The sequence below is a fragment of the Colossoma macropomum genome, unplaced genomic scaffold (assembly GCF_904425465.1).
Source record: "Colossoma macropomum unplaced genomic scaffold, Colossoma_macropomum, whole genome shotgun sequence".
Taxonomy (NCBI): Eukaryota; Metazoa; Chordata; class Actinopteri; order Characiformes; family Serrasalmidae; genus Colossoma; species Colossoma macropomum.
The window spans coordinates 3,825,683-3,842,969 of record NW_023494785.1 but is presented as its reverse complement, the minus strand read 5'-3'; the positions used below and the strand labels follow the sequence as shown (position 1 = coordinate 3,842,969).

At 39.4% G+C, this 17,287-nt stretch overlaps 1 protein-coding gene across 2 annotated transcripts in view; it reads right to left on the bottom strand.

The window, feature by feature from the left end:
* Positions 1-17,287, bottom strand: part of col11a1a (collagen, type XI, alpha 1a) — a 166,563-nt gene that overhangs the window by 40,809 nt on the left and 108,467 nt on the right. For both annotated transcript variants that reach the window (XM_036581528.1, XM_036581520.1), the window contains 2 exons: positions 5,725-5,778; positions 302-409 (listed from right to left, as the gene is read on the bottom strand). In XM_036581528.1, coding sequence (XP_036437421.1) covers positions 302-409; positions 5,725-5,778 — 162 coding nt within the window. The remainder of the gene's footprint in view (positions 1-301; positions 410-5,724; positions 5,779-17,287) is intronic.

The following is a 17,287-nucleotide window of genomic DNA, read 5'->3' as shown; positions in this document are numbered from 1 at the left end:
GGAAGTTTTCTAGAGTTTCTGATTTTTTTTCCATTCTACCTAACTAAACTTTTATTGATATAAGTGGTATTCCAACCTGAAACTCAGCCCTTATACTGTCCATTGTCCATATTTGTTTATCAGATTGTCTTTAACTGTATTTAAGAGCTTTATTGTCCAGTTAAACCCCTGCCTGTAATATAACCATGGCAAAAGTGCAAAGCTGTACCGGTAAGAAATACTCTGTATTTATAAATTATGTATGGAGCTAGCTTGCTAGCTAGTTGGCTAGTTGGTTGGCAGATGATAGCTCAGTACTTACAGGGGCGCCTTTCTCTCCAGCTGGTCCTGGGGGTCCCTGAGGTCCAGTGCGTCCTGGCAATCCGATTGGACCAGCAGGTCCAGCAGCACCTCTCTCACCAGGTGAACCCTACAGGTGCACCACACACCAAACATTCAACAGGTAAACAACATTAACTAATCTATTACTTAGAGCTCAGTATGTTTTGGGCTTCTGTTCCCAACTATCAAGCAAGCTTCAAATGGGCTGCATGCATACAGATGTCAATGTATACACAGGCTCACTGTCTCTATGTCTGGTCAAGTAACTTCTCTAGATTTTGCATTCTCTAAAACATAAGTATCATCTTTCTATCCCCAAAGCAATAGATTCTAAATTTAATTCAGTCATAAACACTTCTATTTTACTCAGGTTCATTATGCTAAATTGGATTTCAGGCCATTGCACTATGCAAGTGGTTTTCAAAACCAGCCCTCAGGGCTATATCCCTGCTTCAAACATGTAGAGAGAGAGCAAAAATGTGGACTGCTGATATTCAGTAAACTGTTCTCATTTTGACTTCAGAAGGGAAGTTTGAACAAAGCTAATGGTGTTCACAGTAAATCCAAGCTTGCTTGTAGTCCAAGTCAGCATAATGCCATTATATGGCACCACTATCTTTCATCATTAAGTCCAAATGTTAACCAATCACTGAGAGCTGCTAACCAGGGAGGGTGCTATCTCTTAACATAACTTTGGAGGACAGCTAAGTGTGCTTGGTGAAGAGTGCTAACTGGCCTAACATGTCACTGACTGTCTAGCATCACTCTGTGAGTGAAGAGAGGAAATAACGGTGCATTAAGACAGTCTTTGTCAGCTTGTAAAATTGGAAAATTGTCACTGAATCATAGCTACCCTATGACTGCTCCAATGTCAGCTTAGTTTACTGTACTGATGTGGTATCAGAGAACATAGTGACTGATGCATCATGAATGTAGGAAACATTAAACTTAGCAGCTAGAGGTGGGCGATATGGCAAAAATATAATATTGCGATACTTCAAGAAATTTTCATGATACGCAATAAGTCTTGATATTTATTTTTTGAGACATTTGATCAGTTAGAACAGAGAAAAAAGAACGAGAAGTGCTACATTTTAAAAAATACTATAACAACCGAGAACGCAATTATTTTTATTCAATATTTGGCATATTGTGTTGCACTAAATCCTACAGAGCCCCGCTGGTGAGATGCCATATAAACAAAAATAATGTGTAGCAATGAGATCTTAATGCGTGGCCTCGATTTAGTAAAGCTTGGGAACAATATAATTAAGTTGTGGCCACGACTTAGGCATGGGAACGAGATCATGCCTTATCAAACTGTGGCCATTATCCAACTCCCACTCCTTACTAACTCGTGGCCCTGCATTATTGTTATTTATATGTGACGTCACCAGCAGGGCTCAGTAAAATCCAGTTAAGCAGGACTAATTTTGCTCTCTTTACAATGAAACATACAGTCGGTCAGTGTTCTACAAATTATGACGATATCCACAATATGTTCAGAAAAACGTTGCATTGTACTGTGACATAATTTATCATGATAACGAGACATATTGTCAAACTGCCCAGCCCTATTAGCAGCTACTTAAACACAGCTTCTTTTAGGTTAACTTAGAAATTAACTTGTTTATGAGAAATGAACGCACTCTGTCCCACCTAGTGAAACCATGCCCAGTTGAAGACTCCTAACCTCAGACGCAGCTTTGCAGGGATTTGAACCCAATGCTCAACAGGAGCCTTAGCTGGACGAGCTAGCCCCTTTTCAGCGGTTATTCCCCACGCTAGCATTTTGCTCAGACCATCCCTTTAATTTCTTGGCAGAGAATCTTATCAGCACCCAGCAAATGTTGCATTTTCCACCAGCAAAGCAATCCATTCCACAGTAAAACTGCCACTTGTGCTTTGTGGACAAACTATGAGTTGTGGGGAAACAAAAGCTTGGGCGGTGCAGGTTCATGGTTTCATTCAGCTATGGGGACAGGCACGAAGAGGTCCAGACAGAACTAGACAGTAGGACTGGGAGGAAATGTTGATATTGACACCTCAGATGAAAATCTTGATACTTTTATCCAATAATCTGAATATTTACCTTTATATTTACCCTGCCGTATAGTCCTATTATCACAATATGGGATGTTCTTTACATCGTACAGCCCTAGTATCAATATCACACTATGGAATTTTATCTGCACCGTTCTGCCCTAGTAACAATGCAGCAATGTGTAGTCCTGAATATATTTTGTGTCCATCATAACAGTATCGCAATATGGAATTCTGTCTACGTCGTGCAGTCCTAGTATCTGCGTCACAATATGGAATTTTGTCTGTAATGTCCAGCCATAGCACTGGTATCACAGCAAGGAGTTCTGTCTATATCCTGCAATCCTAGTTTCCATATCCCAATTTGGAATTTTGTCTATATTGTCTAGCCCTAGTATTTGTATCCCAATATGGAATTTTGTCTGTATCGTTTAGCTCTAGTATTTGTATCCCAATATGGAATTTTGTCCATATTATCTACCATAGTATCAGTATGACAATATGGAATTTTGTCTATATTGTCTACCATAGTATCGGTATGACAATATGGAATTTTGTGTATCATGCAGCCCTACTATCTGCATCCAATAATATGAATATAGAATTTTGGAATTTGAAATGGAATTTTGTCTATATTATGCAGCCCTAGTGTTAGTATCACAATATGTAAATTTGTCTATATTGCCCAGTCCTTGCACTGGAATCGCAATAGGGAATTTTACCAATATTGTGAAGCCCTACTATCTGCATTGCAATATGCAATTTTATCAATATCGTGGAGCCCTAGTGACAGTATCACAATACTGAATTTTGTCTATATCGTCTAGCCCTAGTATCAGTATCACAATACGGAACGTTGTCTATATCATGCAGCCCTAAAAACTGCATTGCGATGTGAGATTTTGTCTATATCATGCAGCCCTATCTGTAACCAATAATCTGAATATGGAATTTTGGAATTTGGAATGGTATTTTGGAAATTTGTCCATATCGTCCAGCCCTAGCACTGGAATCGCAAAAGGGAGTTTGATATTATGAAGCCCTACTATTTGGACTGTAATATGGCATTTGATGGTATCACAATACTGAATTTTGCCTACATTGTCTATATTGTTCAGGCCTAGTATTTGTATTGCAAGGAATTTCATTTATATTTTGCTACCTTAAAATCAGCATCACAGTATGGAATTTCATGTGTATTGCAAAGCTCCTGCATTGGTATCAAAACATGGAATTTTGTTGTAAAGCCCTTGCACTAGTATCAGGATACTAGCCTTGGTATTACTTGGACTCATATTGGAAAGAGAATCAGTGGCATTGGCCATCTCTACCAGACAACCTGAGACAGGCAACCTTAATCAAAATACAAGCAGAGATGGGCAACAGACAGCTTTAATCAAAGATAGAGAAGAGAGATGGCTCTGAACTGTCAACTTCAGCCTCACTCTTCACTGCTCTTATTACGTCCAGAGGGATTGACTGGACAGCTTGGGAAACTTCCTTCATGTTTGGTTCTTTGACAGGTTTTTAAGGACGGGCATTTCAAAAATTGCTGCAATTCAAATGTCTGCATCTTTGAATGAACAACATAATAATATATACTGTTTATACTGTTATGAATAAAAAGCAAGAACATGAAAGGCTGTGTTTTCTTTGTATTTTAGATGTGTGTGTAATTTAACACATGAAGGCCTACAGAACAATAACACAATTTTACATGATGCATGTTTATCTTTCACTCTCAGATAAAAATAAACCTAGAGGTAGCATGTATACAGACAAAAGAAAAGGCCCTAAAATCGAACCCTGTGGGACTCCACAAAAACATTCTTACAAATAAAGGTGCCAGAAAGAGTTCTTTGTGTGATGCCATGGAAGAAACACTTCTGGTTCTCTAAAGTACCTTTCAGTGGATAGAACTATTGTTGTAAATAAGATATGTGAGTGAAATTGAGTGAAAGAATCTTTATTCTTTATCTATTTGGGCATCACTCACAGAAATGTTGTGAAGTGAACTGTTAAAATGATTTCCCAATGAAACCCAAACTGTTGATTATATGAACCATCTTTATATCATATGAATATTTCAAGCATTCTAAAACTGTCCTTGAGGATTTTCTGAGTTCACCAAAGGGGAGTTGCCTTCAAGTGGTTGACAAAGATGATCAACTCAAGCGAGTTCCATGTTAAACTGTGATGCCTCATCAGTCAGTATTCTCAGGTACCACAAAAGTAAACACCTATTTACTAACTACAAGAAAATATGCAACTTATTTACTATTTTATTGCCTTTAATTTTGTATTAATATTACAAGTTTATATATCCATTAAGTGGAATATCCACAGCCATCCTGGGTGTGTGTGCTGTGCTTTATGCGTACTGATGTGGCGTATTGTTCACCCACCCTAACTGAGGCAGGGTGACTCAGCAGTTGCACTTTAGCCGCCAGCAGACTGGATGGCAGAAGTAAACGATCAAGCCATGCTTGTGCCATAGATCTAATGATCAATTATTTAAGAATAGCAAGTCAACCATGTCACACTCTCGTTAATTACTCTCATTTTCTTCTCCTTTCTTGCTCTTTCCCTCCCTCCACCGTGTCTCTCTCTAAAGTTTAATTTATAGACCCGCGCATCTTCATACAAATGCAAATGCTTCCTTTATCTAGCTGACGCGGCTGAATTTGAAAGTCTTCTCAATGACACTCCAGCCATCCGTTCTAATCTGGCGCTGGCCTGTCAGGCCCTTAAAAAGAGCAATTATGGCCTGACAATACTTATCTGCTCCTCTTAAAAAGAGAAACGAATCTGTTAAGAGCAGAATGTCTTTTTAATCCAAGAAAGCCTTGAAGATGTTCCCAACTTCAGTGCCCGTCACATCAGAATCTAACTTGGCAGCTATAGTGTAAAAAAGTGAAGAGTCGGTAATTATGAACCAGCACCATGAATTTATCTTAAAAAAAGAAAAGGAAAAATAGTGTGTAATATGGATGCTTTCTATTATTTTAAAGGCTGAAAAGTGCCCTCTAGTGAAGAGCGGATGGAACTGCAGGCACTGTAATAAAATAATGCTCAAAACAGCATTTCTCTTTCAGACGGAATTTGATTTCACATCGTGCTGTGTTTCCCCGTGTGTGTGCTCCTCTGAGCGGCACACACACACACACACACACACACACACACACACACACACTCACACACACACACACACTCATCCTCTAAAGCCTTAATGGAGTTAGAGAACCATTTCTCAACCCCCACCCACTGATGCAACCTCAGACTCCTAAATATTAAATGTTGCTTTTGGGGAAAGAAACGTTTCACATTAGTGACACGAAACCATAGCAACTGTGTACTTACAACAGGGCCGGGAGGACCCTGAGGACCCTCGCCTCCTTTCAAACCAGCCGGACCCTGCAGAGAGAGAGAGAGACAGAGAGAGAGAGACATGTAAACCAAACTATAAACACAATAATTCTCAAACAGTTATAAACACTAAGGTCACAAGCTCACTGCCCATCAAAAGTTTGGGGACATCTAGCTTTGCATAATGTTGCAGCCTCTTTCTGCGGGTCCTCTAGTGGACGTTTCACTGGCAGAGCTTTGATATGTTTAATCAATGCAATCTAATAAAGGTTTTTGTCATAACTTTCTTATCAGATTAACTAGGAGCCGTGAAACGTTGAGACTCTGTGTTGAGCTGCTAGCGAGCAATGAGGGGCGAATAAAACCTCTCCACAAAGACGGCCTCAATAAAAACACTTCTATAAATGTTCAGTGGTGCTCACATATTAAATGGTTTCATAAATCATACAGATTTCTGCCTAAATATGTTGTTAAAGAAATAAAATGCATGGTTCCACTGAGGGACCTCCTCCAAACCAGGTTTATTTCCAGTTAAAATATATCATGTGTAAATCACTGCTGATAAACCAAAACCTTGTATCTCATTTTTGTTGTTTTTCAGTTTTTAACGTAATTTGAAAATACCTACTGTCCTTCATATTGTGTGTAAATTTCATGATGAATGGACCAAAATAAACAGCCCAAAATGACTTGGGAAAAAGTCTGGTTCCATTGACTTACATTAAAAGCTGAGTATGTTTTTTCCTTCTCCTGTAAAGTTACCGTTTTGGAGATACAAGGTTTTTTCCAACAGCAGCGAAATATCAGATTAGATGATTAGTGTAAGCCAAACTCAGCCCCTGTGATCCCCTTGTTGTGAAGTCAGCACTCACCAGCACTCCAACCTTTCAGGTGTTTAACCCCTTAAAATCCCAGGCTAATTACATACTAAGGCTTATTATTCACAAACTACAGGGACTTCAAAGCTACTAATGGAGATTTTCCTAAGTTATAGAAGTGCACGGCTTGGTAAGGGGTTAAACCACCTCCGGGCCAAAAGGGTCCCGATATGTGCTTTTGACAAGAGTTTGCGAAAGAAAACTGTCAAGCCATTATCAGACAAAACCTGCTCTACCACAGAAGACACTTCAGTGAAAAGCAACAGTGAAGATCACTGAGAAATTTTCAAAAGAAGACAAAGCTTTTGTCCTGTGGTGAATCTGTGAGTCATATCCTCTCCGCACTCCTCATCACATCACTTCTACAGTGATACACGGTGAGACGGCGGTCAGCAGACACACTGGGAGATAACCCGAGTCATGTAGGGACCCTCCATTCACTCTGATCTCTCTGTGTCTTTTTAATCTACTGCTGTGGCTCATCAGAGCAGGGCTGTCCCGGCTTCCTCTCGACTCAGGATGCTTATCTGGCCTACGTGCACTGGGACGTACTGAGCTGCCCGTCAAGCTGGGACTTGTGCTGTTAGCCTAGTGAGCTACAGTAGAGAGTGTTTATAAGCCCACATTGATGATGATGTTTATCTGACACATCAGTGAAATGAAACTATAATAGCATGTTATATTCAGCCATTAACTACTGGATAAGGCTAATATAATTAACTACACATGTAAAAAAGACAGTAAAGGCAATGGTTCTATTTAGAACTATGAGTTCTGTACAAAAATGGTTCTTTGCATGGTGAATTGGTTCTTCAGACTGATTGAAAATGTGTTGTATGTGGTTCTATATTGAACTATTTTCAAAAGGGTTCTATTTAGCACCAAAAGTGTTCTGCTGGTGTACACTCTTAAAAAGATGGTTCTTTCAGGGTTCTTTAGTAAAGATACTGGTTCTATACAAAACCATGAACACTCAAAGAACCCTTTGCATCGTGAAGTTGTTCTTCAGATTGATGGAGAATGCGTTGTATATGGTTCTATATAGAATCTTTTCGAAAAGGGTTCTGTATGGTACCAAAACTGTTCTGCTATTGTACACTTTTAAAAAACATGGTTCTTCGAGGGTTCTTCAGTAAAGAAAATGGCTCTAAATAGAACCATGAACACTCAAGGAACCCTTTGCATTGTGAAAGGGTTTTTCAGATTGATGGAGAATGTGCTGTAGATGGTTCTATATAGAACCTTTTCAAAAAGGGTTCTTTATAGCACCAAAAGGGTTCTGCTATTGCACACTCTTAAAAAAGATGGTTCTCAAAGGGTTCTTTAGTAAAGAAAATGGTTCTATATAGAACCATGAACCCTCAAGGAACCCTCTGCATTGTAAAAGGGTTTTCAGATTGATGGACAATGGGTTGTATATTTTCGAAAAGGTTCTATGTACCACCAAAAAGGGTTCTGCTGTTGTTACATGTTCTGCGGTTGTTGCATTGTTACATCAAGCTTGTAACAATAGAAAAACACTTTTTAATGTTCAAAAAGGTTCTAGATAGAACCATGTACAACACATTTTACATCAATCTAAGGAACCCTTTCACGATTAAAAAACTCTTTAGTCATACAAAGGGTTCTTTGAGTGATCATGGCTCTACATAGAACCATTTTCTTTACAGAACATCCCTTGAAGAACCATCTTGTGTGTATAAGTGTGTATAAAAGCTTTAACTTTGTAACAGAAGCAGAACCAGTTTGGTCCAATACAGAACCATTTTCAAAATAATTCAATATAGAACCTTATACAACATTATTCATACATCAGAAGAGCAATTTCACCACGCAAAGAAGCATTTAGGCCTGTTAATGGTTCTGTATAGGACTCATAGTTCTAAACAGAACCACTGCCTTTACTAAAGACCCTTGAAGAACCATCTCTTTAAGTGTGTAGCTAAACATTACCTAACAACAGATGCTTAGATCTCTATTAGTTTGACCAAACATCACAATCTGGATGTGTGTTTTGGTCTGCTGAGACTTTTTTTATGTAATTGTTGAACGTAGCATTTTTTATGAGTCTGTGTTGCTAAAGTGTCTGTTTTAGTTGATGCCAAGAAAAAAGGTTACGGTGTAAAATAAAGTAGAATACAGTGCTGATCAAATAAAGCTTTGGGCCCAATAATCTCTTTTTTTAAGGATTAAATATTGAATATATGTCCAGTTTTGTAAACATGTAACATCAAAAACATGATTAAAGCCATTTTTGACCAGATTCCACAGGTATAATGAGCACGTTTCAAGTGTATGACTTGAAGATGTAACTGATTTCGTGAACTATTTAGTCACTGTCGCCCAAAAATATGTACATTTAGAAGAGCAGTGTGGAAGCGAGCTCCTGCAGAGCCACAGCAGCACAGATATGAGTGATTTCCTCCTCCAGCACACCTGACGGAGCTCATAAGGTGCTCGCTAATGAGCTGTTAAGCTGTTTCAGGTGTGCTAAATTGGGGAAAACGCTAAACTGTGCGGTGCTGTGGCTCTACAGGGACTCAGCGCCACTGCTGTAAACAGAGCTGTGTGCAGATTTCCTGCACTGCGCATTGATAAATCTTACTGTAACACAATAAAAACACCCCCACCCCTCTGACTAACACTCACAAGTCCAAAATAAGAAGTAGTCTCTAGTGCTGGGTCATAAACCTCTAGAGTGGAACTGACATTGTGTTTTATTTTTATTGATAGAGTAATAAGATCATAGTTATCACACTGTATGACATTTACAGAACTTCAGAACTCAGGAAGCACTGAGTCATTAACTTTATTAATGCCTACACTTTATTCACATAAACGTACTAATATAAACGTATTAACTTTACTCTAATTTATTAACATTGATAATCATTATTAGCTTTATTAATTCTAACTTGATAACTTTATTAGCATTTCATAACTTTATATATGCTAAAAGTCAGTAATAAGTTTTAGTCTGGTTAACATACACTGACATTCTTTTAGCATCAAGTAGCAACACTTAGGGCTCATTAACTTTATTAATGCCAGCGTATTATCTTTGTTAATACTTATTAACTATATTTTAATGTTATTCACTTTGTTAATTCTCACTTATTTACTTCATTAATGCTTATTAACTATATTAATGCTAAGGAACTATTTTAAAAATAATTATTATCTATATTGATGTAAAAATATAGCTTTACTGAAGTTTATTAACTTTATTACTACTTATTATATTATTGCTAACATTTTTTACTGTATTGATGCTTATTAAATGTATTAATTCAACAACTTAAGTTTATTGCTGCTAACTTATTAAGTTTATTGCTGCTAACTTATCAACTTTGTTAATACTTATTAACTTTCTTAATGCTAACTTTTTATCTTTATTAAAACTTATTAGCTTTATTATTGCTAACTTATTCTATTTCTTAATGCTAGCATATTAACATTAATAATGCTACCCTTTTAACTTTATTAGTATTTATTTACTTTATTAAAAGTTATTTACATGTAATGTCAAAAATAGATATTTTTATAATATTTGAAAACAAATAATTAATTTAATAATATTAAACACTATTATTATGTAATGTTATTATATTACACTGATAGCATTAAACCCACCCTACTGGTCACTGAGTGTAATTACTAAACTATAGTGACCAAGTCTGGAGAACTGATTTGCATATCATACACTGTAAAAAAGAGTTCATCAGTTCAACCTAATAAAATTCATGTGTTAACGAGTAAATTAACCAGTTGTATTTAACCCAAATTAGTACAGTGAATGAACAAATCCTTCAACTGAAATATGTGAGTTGATTATAATTCATTTTTTTTGCTTGTTACCACATGAAGCAGTTTTTATGCTGAACTGATGGACCATTTTTTACAGTGCACAGCGGCGTGTGATGGTGATGTGGGATTGTGTACAAATTCCCTTTGAAACAAAAGACAGCAGAGATTATTCGCAGAGAACGTGAGTGAATTCACTGCATTCATTCATTCTAATACACAGAGTTCAGGCGACGCTCTGATGGCAGCACACCCTGCTGTATATACGCCATACGACCGTCAGAAGCCAAACTACGATTTCCACTGGAGTTCTGCTACACAGAGGCCACAACAATAATAAACAAGAGCGGCTGAGGTTACTGAGCACGTCTGCGGCTGATCTGGCTGGCCGTCGGCGTCACTGTGGACGGCGAGTGGGGGTTTATCGAGTATGATCTCACTCTCTCAGCGCTAGATGATATTCCTGTGTGTGTGTTTGAGCAGTGCTGATTCAGACGCTGTTCCGCTCGGCGGTGATGGAGAACGCGGCGGGTTATTTGCCTTTGAAATCTGCGAGCTGGAGTGTTTGGGGGGTTTTGCATTATTTGGTTGTGAAATTGAACTCTGCCTCAGGAGCTGAGCTACAGCACCTGAGGAGAAAAGAAAAACTGAGTCAGCAAGAGTGAGAGAGAACGAGAGAGCGGGAGAATAAATGAGTAAGTGAGTGAATGAATAAGGAAACAAACGAATGAATGCTTGTCAGTGAGTGAGTGAATGTGTAAGGGGTTGAATGAGACGGTGAATGAGTAAGAGAATGGCCGTGTAAAGAAGTAAATGAATGAATGGCTGAATGAGTGAGGGAGTCAATGGAGAAGTGAGCAAGTGGGTGAACCGGTAGTATGAGTAAATGAGTGAGTTGGGGAGTGAATGAGTGAGTGAAGGAGTGAATGAGTGAGGGAGTGAAAGAATGTAGGAATGAGGGAGTGAATGAAGGAAGCAGCAAATGGATAAGCGAATAATAAGGGAGAGAATGACTGAGGGAATGAAAGAGTGAGGGAGTGAATGACTGAGGGACTAAACAGGTGAGTGAATAAGTAAGGGAGTGCATGTGTAAGAGAGGGAATGGAGGAGTTCGGGAATGGAGTGAGGGAGTGAATGAGTGAGAAAATGAGTAAAGGATTGAGTGAGGGAGTGAGTGAGTAAGAAGAGTGAGGCAGTAAGTAGACAAGTGAATAAGTGAGTAAATAAGTGAGGGAGTGACTCATACACTGTAAACAGTGTCTCATCAGATCTACTTAAAAAAATACTTAATGTGGTAACAAATAAATCAACTAGTAGATCTGAGGAGACACTTTTTACAGTGTGTAAGTGAGAGAATGAATGAGTGAGGGCATTGGAGAGTGAAGGAGGGAAAGAATGAGTGAAGAAGAGCATGAGTGAGGGAGTGAAATAAGTAATTATACATGATGGGGGAATGAAAGGGTGAAGGAGTGAATGAATGATGGAGATAATGAAAGAGTGAGGGAATGAATGAGTGAGTTAGTGTATGAATGAGGGAGGGAATGAAAGAGTGAGGGAGTAAATGAGTGAGGGAGTGAGGGAATGAAAAAGTGAGTGAGTGAAAGAGTGAGTGAGGAAGATCGTGAGTAAAGGAGTGAATGCGTAAATGAATGTGAAGAAGTGAAAGAGTGAGGGAGTGAATGAATGATGGAGGGAGCGAAACAGTTAGGGACTGAATGAACGATGGATGGAATGAAAGAGTGAGGGAGTGAATGAATGAGGGAGTGAATGAATGAGGAAGTGAATGAATGATGGAGGAAATGATAGAGTGAGGGAGTGAATGAATGATGGAGGGAGCGAAACAGCAAGGGACCGAATAAATTATGGATGGAATGAAAGAGTGAGGGAGTGAATGAGTGAGGGAGTAAATGAATGAGGGAGTGAATGAATGATGGAGGGAGTGAAACAGTAAGAGACTGAATGAATGATGGAGGGAGTGAAACAGTAAGAGACTGAATGAATGATAGAGGGAGTGAATGAGTGAGGAAGTGAATGAATGAGGGCGTGAATGAATGATGGAGGGAATGATAGAGTGAGGAAGTGAATGAATGATGGAGAGAGTGAATGAATGATGGAGGGAGTGAATAAGTGAGGGAGTGAATAAATGAATGAGGGAGTGAATGTGAACAGCGCTGTGTTCAGCTCTCAGTGTTGTGTTCAGCTCTCAGTGCTGTGTTCGGCTCTCAGTGTTGTGTTCGGCTCTCAGTGCTGTGTTCGGCTCTCAGTGTTGTGTTCGGCTCTCAGTGCTGTGTTCGGCTCTCAGTGTTGTGTTCGGCTCTCAGTGCTGTGTTCGGCTCTCAGTGTTGTGTTCGGCTCTCAGTGCTGTGTTCGGCTCTCAGTGCTGTGTTAGGCTCTCAGTGCTGTGTTCGGCTCTCAGTGTTGTGTTCGGCTCTCAGTGCTGTGTTCGGCTCTCAGTGTTGTGTTCGGCTCTCAGTGCTGTGTTCGGCTCTCAGTGGTGTGTTCAGCTCTCAGTGGTGTCTGCTGTGAGTGAAAGTCAGTGTATGACTGACTAAGTCAGATCAACTGTTTAATCATTTATTGCCTTCCATTTTTCCTGCTGTCTGTTTTCTACTTCCTGTCTTTTTCTCCCAGTTAGTGCTGCGTTTGAACCTTTGGGGAATTTGCACTTTCTCTTCTGGAGAACAAACTCAAACTCAGTGCACTGGGTTTTAAAGCCTGCTGTGTTTGGTCATCTATCGCTGTAAAGGTCATGCTGTACCTATAACTGCAGCAATGTGAATAGGTCATTTGTAACTGCAGTATGAGGAGGAGAGAGCGGGACAGAACCCGACACGTTTTGTTTTTCACTAAATAATTTTAAAAGTATTTGATTAAGATTAATAATTGTTTTATTAAACATAAACATAAACATAAAGTCTGGTAAACTCATAAAACTATGTAAACACAATTAATTCAGTAGAATTTTGAGTTGTTTGAACCAGACAAGCTTTCCAAAATAATTACATAAACATACCTTTTTTTAGAGAAATATATTTAGTGAAAAGAGACTTTGCTGAATGTGGCGAATTCAGTTTGACTCTGAAGTAGAACAGTAAATACACTGAAATACATTTTGTTTACATGACATCTGTTGGCTGTTTTTGGTTGATCTGTTTATAAAAAGTTCCAAAATACTCTCAATTTTGGATAGAAATGGGGGGATTTGGAGTTTTCTCACTGTTTATTTTGGGTTGTCTTAGCTATAACAGCATGTTAAAACTAACCCCTAGTTATTTACATGCCCCAAAACAGTCATCGCAGGCATCAAGAGGGTAACTAAAACAGAATAGGAGTGAACTATTTGACTCACAAACACAACTAAGTATTCAAAAAATGTTTTTAGCTCGAATGTGGAGAAATATCTATCTGATTGCTATGAAAATTGGCAGATGACATTGTGATGGGAATATGAGAAGATGACCACAAGCATGTCCTGCTTGGACCTGCTTAACTATACTAAAATCTGTGGAAATGTTTACCCCACATTAGGTCCCCTATTGTTGGATAATTCCAATATAAATGCACTATCCAGTTCAGTTCATTCTCCATTCAACTGAACAGTGTATTACAATACAAATAGGTTAATTCTAACGCAGGTTTTTTTTTATTATGAATGTGCTCATTGTAGTTCACTAAACCTCCCCATTCACACTGACCACAGAAGAGTCCAGTACGTGTGCATTAAGCTCATGGTGGAGAAGCAAATCTCTCTGTAAACACAGTTAGATATCATAGCTCGCCGTCATGTTTTCTTTTGGCTCGAATTAAAGTTTACCTGCATGACGCTAAATTAACCATTACAGGAAGCACTTAACTGCTCCTCCATGACTGCAGTAACCTGCAGTTGCTGTTCAGTGCTTTAGCTGTATGATGGGCAGCACTGGGGTCTTTGTTTTTAACTGTACAAAGCCGCAATATTTTTCCAGTGTTTCTCCACATTATTTTCGTTTACAGCTCAGTGGCCAATGTTAACATCAGTTAACATTCCTTTGTCTGTTGCTTGGTAGCAAGAGACTCACAATTCATGTTGCTTTCTGACTAATCAGGCACAACCTTCTGACTAATCAGGGCTAAATTCTGATCAATTAGGGACAACTTTCTGACTAATCAGGGCTAGTTTCTGATCAATTAGGGACAACTTTCTGACTAATCAGGGCTAGTTTCTGATCAATTAGGGACAACTTTCTGACTAATCAGGGCTAGTTTCTGATCAATTAGGGACAACTTTCTGACTAATCAGGGCTAGTTTCTGATCAATTAGGGGCAGCATTCTGACTAATCAGGGCTAGTTTCTGATCAATTAGGGGCAGCATTCTGACTAATCAGGGCTAGTTTCTGATCAATTAGGGACAGCATTCTGACTAATCAGGGCTAGTTTTTGACAATTAGGGACAGCATTCTGACTAATCAGGGCTAGTTTCTGATGAATTAGGGGCAGCATTCTGACTAATCAGGGCTAGTTTCTGGTCAATTAGGGGCAGCATTCTGACTAATCAGGGCTAGTTTCTGATGAATTAGGGGCAGCATTCTGACTAATCAGGGCTAGTTTCTGATGAATTAGGGACAGCATTCTGACTAATCAGGGCTAGTTTTTGACAATTAGGGACAGCATTCTGACTAATCAGGGCTAGTTTCTGATCAATTAGGGGCAGCATTCTGACTAATCAGGGCTAGTTTCTGATGAATTAGGGGCAGCATTCTGACTAATCAGGGCTAGTTTCTGATCAATTAGGGGCAGCATTCTGACTAATCAGGGCTAGTTTCTGATCAATTAGGGGCAGCATTCTGACTAATCAGGGCTAGTTTCTGATCAATTAGGGGCAGCATTCTGACTAATCAGGGCTAGTTTCTGATCAATTAGGGACAGCATTCTGACTAATCAGGGCTAGTTTTTGACAATTAGGGACAGCATTCTGACTAATCAGGGCTAGTTTCTGATGAATTAGGGGCAGCATTCTGACTAATCAGGGCTAGTTTCTGGTCAATTAGGGGCAGCATTCTGACTAATCAGGGCTAGTTTCTGATGAATTAGGGGCAGCATTCTGACTAATCAGGGCTAGTTTCTGATGAATTAGGGACAGCATTCTGACTAATCAGGGCTAGTTTTTGACAATTAGGGACAGCATTCTGACTAATCAGGGCTAGTTTCTGATCAATTAGGGGCAGCATTCTGACTAATCAGGGCTAGTTTCTGATGAATTAGGGGCAGCATTCTGACTAATCAGGGCTAGTTTCTGATCAATTAGGGACAGCATTCTGACTAATCAGGGCTAGTTTCTGATCAATTAGGGACAGCATTCTGACTAATCAGGGCTAGTTTCTGATCAATTAGGGACAGCATTCTGACTAAGCAGGGACAGCCCGCTGATCAAAAACAGCTCTTGAACAAACCAGATTCGAGCTTCTTTAAGGACGGCATTCTGACCAATCAGTGCTGAGCTACTGACCAATAAAGGGCAGCCTTCTGACTAATCAGGGGGAGCCTACTGATCAATCATTGCTGAGCTTCTGAACAATGAAGGGCAGCCATCTGGCCAACCAGGGCTAGTTTCTGATCAATTAAGGACAGCATTCTGACTAATTAGGGACAGCCTCCTCACCAATCAGGGCCAGCCTTCTGACCAATCAGGCCTAGTTTCAATGGATGCAGTGATTTACAGTGTTCACTAGAAAATATGAGTGTAACTGTGGGAGATTCTAGTGCTCTTAAAATTGAATTCCTTTTTCATTTTCCCGCATCTTTTCTCATTCTGGCCCTTTGAATATGTGGTCGTTTTTCCTTTTGTATTATGTAGTTTGGGTTTCTTCATATATAGCAGGACAAAACAGCACATCTCAATTACTGGCTTTTTTATGTATTTTTGTTGTTTTTTTCTGCCTTTTCTTCTGAGTAATGAGTGTGTGTGAGTGTGTTGAGGGGGTGTAGATTACCGCAGAGGAAAACACCACGCCCAACCCAGGCCAGTGACCTTGTGCAGAAACACATCAGCTTCTCCTTCAGCTTCTGATTACCAGCCTTTCCATTTTCATTATTTATTCAGTAAATGATACATCCAAACCAAAACAAACAAGAGTCCTCACCCAGAGGTCTGTCTCAGGATGCAGTTCGTGCTTAGCCAGCTTCAAACTTACTTTGATCTAACCTTGGATTTTCTGTCTCGCTACGGTGGATCACTTTTAACATGACCACGGCAGCTTATGCTGTACGCCTAACCTGCTCCAGGGCCAGTTAAGTTCAGGATTACAGGTCATAAACAGCTCTTGAACAAATCAGGTTTGAGCTTCTTTAAGGGCAGCCGTCTGACCAATCAGGGCTGGTTTCTGATCAATTAAGGACAGCCTCCTGACCAATCAGGGCCAGCCTTTGACTAATCAGGGTTAGTTTCTGATCAATTAAGGACAGCCTCCTGACCAATCGGGGCTAGTTTCTGACTAATCAGGGACAGCTTTCTGACCAGTTAGGCACAACCTTCTGACCAATTAGGGCTGGTTTCTAATCAATTAGGGACAGCTTTATGACCAATCAGGGACAACCTTCTGACTAATTAGGGCTAGTTTCTGACCAATCAGGGACAACCTTCTGACCAATCAGGGCTAGTTTCTGATCAATTAGGGACAGCATTCTGACTAATCAGGGCTAGTCTTTTGACCAATCAGGGTTAGTTTCTGATCAATTAGGGACAACCTTCTGACTAATCAGGGCTAGTTTTTGATCAGTTAGGGACAACCTTCTGACTAATCAGGGCTAGTTTCTGATCAGTTAGGGACAACATTCTGATTAATCAGGGCTAGTTTCTGAGCACTTAGGGACAACATTCTGATTAATCAGGGCTAGT